This window comes from Haliotis rubra, unplaced genomic scaffold, assembly GCF_003918875.1.
Source record: "Haliotis rubra isolate DU_JTF1 unplaced genomic scaffold, ASM391887v1 Scf1540, whole genome shotgun sequence".
Lineage (NCBI taxonomy): Eukaryota > Metazoa > Mollusca > Gastropoda > Lepetellida > Haliotidae > Haliotis > Haliotis rubra.
In genome coordinates, this window is record NW_025765493.1 from 8,768 (window position 1) to 17,931 (window position 9,164).

The 9,164-nt window shown below is 39.0% G+C and overlaps 1 protein-coding gene across 1 annotated transcript; it reads left to right on the forward strand.

The window, feature by feature from the left end:
• Positions 1–8,577: 8,577 nt before the first annotated feature.
• Positions 8,578–8,946, forward strand: LOC124270749. The gene has a single exon (XM_046705786.1). The coding sequence runs from the start codon at positions 8,578–8,580 to the stop codon at positions 8,944–8,946; it is 369 nt and encodes a 122-aa protein (XP_046561742.1).
• Positions 8,947–9,164: the final 218 nt, after the last annotated feature.

A 9,164-nucleotide genomic window follows, 5' to 3' on the forward strand; every position in this document is an offset into this window, starting at 1 on the left:
GCATGATTTAGGTTGGCACCAGCAGCAGGTATAATGTTCGACAACTTGGCCTTGGCCAATCCACCACCGTTAGGCTTCATAGACGACATCAGCACACAGGCAGCACCCGTGACCTTCCACGACCTTGGCAACAACGTGTCATGACGCCCCGTCAGGATCGCCATATTGACCTTGGCCATATCCGTGATCGAATATTGCCGACTGCTAGGACTGCTGCACTAGTTCAAGGTCGACGTGGGATCATCAGCGCTGACACCATGAGACGCCGTCTTACGTTGGACCAATTCTGACTGACAGACACCGTAAAGAGCGTATACAATGGACTAGCAGGCATTTTCAGTAAAAGGTTACAACAATGGCATGATATGGTAGTCACTGACGAGTCACGTCTTCATCTATGTAATGCTGACGGCCGATTACGTGTTTGGCGTAGACGCTGTGAACGTTATACTGATGGGTGTGTGGTTCAGACAGACCGTTGGGGTGGTGGGAGTGTCATGGTCTGGGGTGGAATAAGTTACAATCACAGGACTGTCTTCATGTCTGTCAAGGGAGAGTTAATGCCCTTGCCTACCGTGACCAGATTCTTCATATCCACATGGTATCATTCTGCAAAAACCACCAAGATGTCCATACTTTCAACAGGACAACACACGGGCCCAGTAACACATCCAGGTAATTCATTGGTCAAGTACAGTCGCCAGATGTATCCCCATTGAGCACTTGTGGGACGAAATTGATCAAAGTCTTTCGCGGCGACAACAGATGCAGAAACATCCGGGAACTTGAGGCTGCACTACTGCAGAAGTGGAATGACATCCTCCAGAACTCTATTGGGAAGCTTACTGACTCAATGAGGAGACGTTGCACTGCATGTGCCAATGCAAATGGTGGTAACACGCGATATTGACTTTTCGATTTGACCCCACGTGTGTTTGATCCTTTCTGATGGCTGTGGAACAATTAAATGAACGAGCGTCTTTTTCTGTGTTGATGTTTTGTCAGTCGTCCATCTGTTATTATCCGCTAAAAAAATCAATTCCCTTACACGTGCTTTTAGTAATCTGAACTTTTATAAATGGTGCGTTTTAATGAGTATATTATATATAATGTATTATGAATTTAGAACTAGTTTTAGTCGATATGACCTTAAATATTGCCGATGTGACTTTTTTTAATTTTAACTCACTCACTCACTTAAGCAGGTGACTAGTTTCGGCAGCAGGTGACTGATACAGTCACATACTACGCTAAGATAACGACCATGTTAGAACAGTTAGAACACACTCGTTAGAGTGAGTGAGTTGAGTTTTACGCCACACTCTGCAATATTCTAACTACATGGCTGTGGTCCGTAAATAATCGAGGCTGCACAAGACAATCAACAGCATGAGTATCGATCTACGCACTTGGGGGTACGATGACATGATTTGACCAAGTCAGCGAGCCTGGCCACCCGATCCCGTTAGTCTTACGACTCTTACGACAAGCATGGGTTCCTAAAAGATCAATTCTAACCCGGATCTTCACGGATTACACTCATTGTAATGATGTCGAGTCCCATTTTGGCGATCAGACGTTTCACATTTTCTGTCTATTGTCGAGTTTGGGAAAAGTGGACATACGAGATGAAAGAATCACGGTCAAGCATGTCCTGCTTGACTGTGTTGATTTTCCATCACAAAGGGATAAATAGTTCAGTGTCAAAACAGCAAGGGACCTTTTTAGTTACCTTCATTCTCATGTCATCTTGGGTTTCTTTAAAGAAATAGATCTCTTTTATAAATTATGATATACATAAATATTTTTATATAACAAGGTAGGATATATTTATCAACAGGGTTTGATTAAGGCTGTTCCCACGACGGGGTTGAAGTACTGTAAAATTATTGTCCCTCTGAGAGGGTATGTAAGTGCATGTCTCTCCAAGTATTTTTATATCTACCAGGTTTGTATTGTAGTATTTCTGTTATTTTAATTTATGGCTACATTGGTCGACAATTGCTGACCACTGAAGGGATGATGTAAAATCCAGCTAGGGGCCATGTACGAAGCAAATGTACTGTAAGCCCCCATGGCCCCTAGTATGGTGATCAACGTTCTGTTGTTGGCAATATATAGCCTTTTATATTATATTGTACTCTGTAGCTAAAATGTTTTAGATTTATTTACTAGTTTTAAATGTATATTTGTGATAATTTAGTTGTTTTAATGTCCTTCGTTGACAGGATTTTAATATTTACTCTCAATTACACTAAATCTATAATTTGATTTAGTCATGATATGGCTGAAATATTGCCGATGTGACTAAAAATATTGACTCACTCACTATTAACTCACTCACTCACATACAAGATAATGACTGACGCAGGTGTTACATTGTGAAGGATTTATAGGGACTTTCATGTGCGATTTAAGTTCTGATGGTGGATTGATAACTTTTGTCGTCATCAGGGCAACACACAACCTGCTCTCTAATTTGTCTTATTAACGGCATCCCTTACTGTAATAGTGCTGTTTAATTAATGAGGGTTCTGATATGGCATTTCTCAACACAGTCAACAAAGGAGTTAATAACCTTGTCCAAGGATACCAAGGATGACTCGCATAATGTGGACTCTTGACGAAGAAGATTTAAAATTATTAATAATGGAAAAAAGTTATAGGCATACTATTCATATGTTTTGTGTTGTCTCCACCCTACCTCTCCAAAACCTTGTTTTTGAAACTTAATAATAAAAATAATAATGTGTCCATTTATATCGCGCCAAACTCCACACTAGGTATGCTCATAGCGCTAACAATCAAGGCACAGCACATTATTATATAGTTTATGGAAAGTCATATGACTTTGTTCCGCTGGGTACCCATTTTCCTGCTGGGTGAACAGAGACAATTTTGAACAAACTCACTTGCCTAAGGTGAGACCACATGTGTCACATGTGCTTCGTTGTGGGGCAGGACTCAAGTCCTAGAAACTCTCAGGAGTCAAGCTGCCAAACACGGTCACCCATCAAAGGACTCTCCGAGCTCGACGTTCACCGATTTGTGAGCTCGCGCCACAAACTTACTGAGGATGTCGATAGGTTACTAGTTCGAGCTCGTTACAACACTAATGTCACTAAACGGAACTGGAAAGTGCAAAGGGTTTGGTACAAACGTGTTATTTGTATGATTGTGTGTGCGTACGTGTGTGCGTATTTGCGTAGGTGTTTAAACTGATCACAACCTGTTTTGATACACCCATGCAACCGGATATAAGCACGCATGAGCACAAAACATACACATAATATATCCGGCAATTCATTTAGAAAATCGCATAGTGTGACTGCTAGGTCTTGTGGTAACAACTTCGAGGGTCGCCATATTTTTCATTTAGAATTATGTGAAAATGCGTGTAGTTTGTGTGGGCGTAGTTGAAGCTTGGGTCGCACGTGGAATCATAGCCAATCGACAGAGAGTGAGAGTCTTACACCGCTTTTAGCAATATACCAGCACTAATTCCGGCGCGGAGACACCAGAAATGGGCACTATACACTGTACCAAGTGGGATCGAAATCAGGTATTCGGCGTGAAGAGGGAGCGCTATTACCGCCGAAGAGGCTACCCGGCTGACCCCGCTGTCAAGGACTAAATCGTATCATTATTCGATGTGGGTATAAAACTATCGGAAACGACAGAATTTGTGGAGTATCATCAGGTAATGAAAGGTGATATCCACCTAGTACACACAGCATTGTCCCCCGCCGCAACGCGGAACAGGGGACCATGTCTTCAGCAGCGTCCGTACGTCCGTACGTACGTCCTGATTCTTGTTAACGCGATATCTCATGAACTGGTGTGCAATGTGGCTAATAGATTAAACAATGTAATATGTTATTCTTTCATGATTAAAAGGTTGCATTGTCTTTGAAGATTTAGACATAATTTAGTCACCTGTTTTGAATATAACACATTGTTTATATATTGAAAAACTCGAAATTTTTAGCGTCCGAGCTGTAGAATATATTGCCAGTTCTTATAAATTTGATGTTAGGAATTAACATAACGGGTTTCAGGGTAGGGTAGGGTAATAGGGGCTGGGATACCCGGGTAGAAGTTTTAGACCCGTCCCAACTATAATACACACGGATACTGACAGTGGATGTGATCGTCTGCTTCTATACATTCAAATCTACTATATTCCTGAAATGTCTTTGGCTGTATTGATTTTTCCAGCACAAGGAATAATATTTCAATGTCAAAACAGTTAAGGACCTCTTCACTAAATGTTCATTATCATTTAATCATTGACTTTTGAAAAGAAATAGAGTTGTTAGATAAAATTTGATTACAGTTGTGTAAATAGATAAATGTTTTATGATTAGTAGTTTAAACTTACAACTGATATTGTTAATGGCTGTGCCCTCTAAGGGGTTCCAGTACTGTGAAATTATTTTCCTCCTGAGAGGGTACGCAAGTCTTAAAACAAGTATAGTCAATTTAAGCTTAGTACTATTTTTAACCGAAGGATACATGTTATTTTAATTTATGGCTAGATTGTCTAAATTGCTAACATCTGAAAGGATTGTGTAAACCCAGCTAGGGTCCATGCAGGAAGCAAATGTACTGTAAGTCCCCGTGGTCCCTCGTATGTGATCTCCCTTCATATGTTGGGAATCTATAGCCTATTTTTATGTTGTGTTGTCCTCAATAGTTACAATGTTTTAGATTAAATTACTATTTTCAAATTTATATCTGTGATAATCTATTTTTTTTAATGCCCTTCGTTGACAGAATGTTATAATTTACCTTTAATTATTAATATATAACTTGATGTAGTCACGATATAGCGAAAATACTTCCAATGCGACTTAAAATGTTAACTCACTCACTCCTGAAATATCTTAATACTAGTCAGGAGAAGATTTTAAGAAGTAACCATGACCAAAAACCATATCACACAAAAGGTAATCGTCTATGTGGCCAAAAGATAAAAACTAGTAAATGTGTTATATTTCATTCTTCTTTTGTGGCACACACTTGTTCTATGTATTTTGGGTCCAAACAATCTCGGTCAAGTCTGGTAAGAAAGGTTCAGTGATTAGAATTGACAGCCTTTGGTGTTTACGTTTCCCAACGTCATATGACTCTTATGTAGTTGTCAAATCAAAGTTACAACATTCAAGGTCTCAACATACCTATCACATGTTTTGTGATGTACATTTCCAAACTAGACGCGTAAGTGACAAACATGATGTCCGATGTATTTTACTATTTTGTTTTGTGCCATATGTTCCCGTTCTATTTCTTTTCACAAGCACTTGCATTGACGAGTGCCACCGATCGGGCAGGACACATTCAACTAAAGCTGACTCATGCATTCGTGATATCAGCAAATGCTATCACCATCACAGATACCTAACCCTTCGACCAGCCATGTCCCATCAGAGTCCAAACTGGAATTCCAAACCGGAATTCGATTGGTTGATTTTCTACTTTTACTTTTGTTTACTTCGATGTTTTTAACTCGCTTGGTATCAGTTGGTATTTGACGACAGTGCACACAATAACTCAGTGTGCTAGTAGTGAGAGTTCCTAAATGCCGATGTAAGAAACAATATTATATGTGGCTTTGTGATGCTAGTAACTATATATATGTAGGTGTTATATGCTTGTATGCAAACGAGCTTTATATGAGCAGTTCGTATGCGCCTACGGGTATTCATATTCATATTACATTCATTAAATTTACATTTTGTCCTGGTCAATCGATTCGTTTGCGTATGGTAAGGCTTTTTGATATAATCCAACTTGCATATTCGCTGCTTGGAGATATAGACAACTATCAAGTAACTTCGTTTGACTTTTCTTTCCCAGCCGACTTCGTGTAGCAGGGGTAAAGTTGTGCTTCATCGGTCAACAAATATCCATTGACTATCTGGTCAAGATGTTTTGCTGGCCTCCTACATGTCAGGAGTAAGGTTGTGCTTCATCGGGCAATAAGTATCCACTGTTTGTTAGAATTTGCACTTTCTTTTCAAACAGCCATGAAAAATAGCAAGTGGCTTGTTAATGTAACTAAGTCCAATCATCTTTCTTATTTTCGTCAAAACATGTTAGGTATTTAACCACAAAGGTGTTCCATCTTTTTATAATAGCTAGAGCCTGAGTACTCCCCTGGTTTAGTATTCCGCTGAATTGTCAGAGTGATGTCATATGAAAGGACACCATAACATAGACGTCCTCGTTATCTCAGCAGTGGTAGAATACTCGCCTGCCACATCAAATCCTTATTTACTGATGGGTCCAGGATGATGATGCAGTTGCTTGTGCCACTGTCATTGGATCCAGAACCGTATCTTCTAGAATACCGGAAAACAGCGCTTTTTTACAGCCGAAATTTTATTATTTTACAGACACACTAAATCTAAACAATATATAATTTATTCAGACTCTCTTTCTTGCCTTCAGACTGTTAAAAACTTATCTTGTAAACATCCACTTTTAATAGAAATTATTGAATTCAAAGTGGTGTTGCTGCTAGCCAATACGACATCATACTCTGTTGGTTAAGTTACTCAGCCATGTTGGCATTTCTGGTAACACAATGGCCGATCTTGCTGCTAAGGCAGCTTTCAACAAATCTTTGACACCACTTCTTGTTCCATACTCTGATTACAAAGCTACCATTAGATCTTATATCCGTGATCTGATGCAGAAGAAGTGGGACACCCAAGTAGGTATAAATAAATTACATGCTATAAAACACCTACTTGGTATTGGTTACACCTACTTGGGTTGTCAGTCCAGATTTGAGGAGGTCAATTTAAGGCGATGCCGTATTGGCCATTCTCGATATACTAATGAATACCTGTTGAAAGGTGAGGATCCTCTGTTTTGTATCCCTTGTGATGAGAGAATCACGGTCAAGCATGTCCTGCTTGACTGTATTGATTTTTCGTGAGGATCCTCTGTTTTGTATCCCTTGTGATGAGGGAATCACGGTCAAGCATGTCCTGTTGACTGTATGGATTTTTCCATCCCAATGGATAAGTGTTTCAATGTCAAACATTGAAGGACCTTTTTAGTAATTGAATTTTTAAAGGAAATAAAACTTACTGACAAATGTTGATAGTTATGTATCGTAGATAGATATTCTTTTATTATTGGAAGTTTGAATTAGTAACTTAGAAAGTTAGTGGCTATACCCTCAAAGGGGGTTAAAGTATTGTAAAAGTATTGTCCTCCTGAGAGGGTACGTAAGTCCCGACACTTTCAAAGTACATTTATACTTACCAGGTCTTTAAACGTAGCATTTATGAGATTTGAAATTATGGGTTAACTTTCCTACAATCGCCAGCGGCAGAAGGGATTTTCATATTGATATAAATTAAATTGTTCTCGTCACGATATGGCTGCAATATTGCCGATGTGACGTTAAATATTAAATCACTCACTCACTCATTATCTTAGCTGTAAGTCTGATAACTCGTATTGTTGTAGTTGAACTTGGGATATGGGGATATCTGTGGTGTCTTCCACATTGTGTGATGATATTTATGATATTTTAATATAGTACAACTCCTTTGCTTTTAATATATTGGGCATTTACCAACCAATAAGTACACACATTAAAAACTAAATCACTATCAGGTGTCAGCGGAAAGAGATAAACATAACTTATAAATAATGTATATTCGTTAGTACGTTCCAGAAAACATATGTTCATCAAATGCCTGTATTCACCATATATCTATTTGGGTGATATCGAATTGTGGAACTAATGGCATGTACATGAATAAGCATAAATAACAATGATGATAATGTAACCACATACTGTTAATATCAGACTAGAAAAGGCAACTATGTACTTTAGAAAATCATTCTGCTTTTTGGTTTTTCCGTGAACCAATCACTTGATGATACAATATGCTACTGCTGTACAATGACATATACATGATTCTCCTGTATAAAAAAGATAATGCATACCCAGGATCGGAACAAAGGGATAATTAGCTATTGTTTTAAAAAAAAGGAAAATAAAAACACGTGAAGTAGTACTTACGGTGAATAGTGTATTGAATACATTGTGTACTGAGGGATAGATTCTGTAAAAATAGTTGCCACTTCCTGTTTTGACAATGTATAAATTATTCTGCGTGGATGCGTTATCAGTCGAATATTATTGAATGCATAAATACTTTCCTCATCCTTATATTCCGATTTTGTATACATACCTTCCGCTAAAAACGTCTCACAAGGACCAGTGTTACAAGTCGAAACAGAACCAGCCAAACTGCAAATTAACATTATTTTATAAAATTCAAAAAGGTCTGGCACAGGTTTTTCTTCATGATTTACTCCCACCTGAAGTAGGCAACCAGACAAGTTATGCCGCTGTTACAGGTCATTGGCTCCCTCCCTCTGCAAGCAGTTTGCGTTCTGCTGTTTATGTTGTTGACATAGACAGATTCCTTAATACAAATGCATAAAATCGGTGATTTACAATGTGATTAGGTTGTCTGACAAAACATCCACTTGCACAGTTTGAGATCGATTGGTCATTGGATGAAGAGATCCAAAAACCGGGTCCACATGCATTTCATGCCAAACTATACCTGGGTCGACGACGACGCAAGATTCCGTCTGCCACTGTGGAACCATCACTCAACAACAGGTCTAAGGACAAACAACAACCTAGAGGGATTCCACAACCGCCTGAAGCGGGGACTCCCACATCGACACCCCAACATCTACCGATGTGTGGAGGTGATCAGGAAAGTTGAACACGCTGAGAGAGCGAAAATTTCCCAGATAGACTTTGGAGCAGCACAGAGAAGCAGAAAGAGAGTGTACACAGAGATGGAGCATTGTTTGTGTCGCCTCAAGGAGCAGCTCAATCTTGGGCTGAAAACACCAATGCAGTTCCTTGACGCTATGGGCCATCTCCTCAAATTGGGATAGAGACCTGTTTAAAAGACAAAAACTAACATTAAAAAGTTAACATGACCTGCTGCTCATATTCATGTCACGATCAGGTAGTTATCTGTGTATTACATTCATGTATTTGTGGAATTAAATCCATAAATTAAAACAATAAATCTTGTGTTCATGTGTTTGGGCTAGTCCATTGTCCAGGTAACAGACAGACAGACAGATATATTATTTCAGTCTCATCTCAC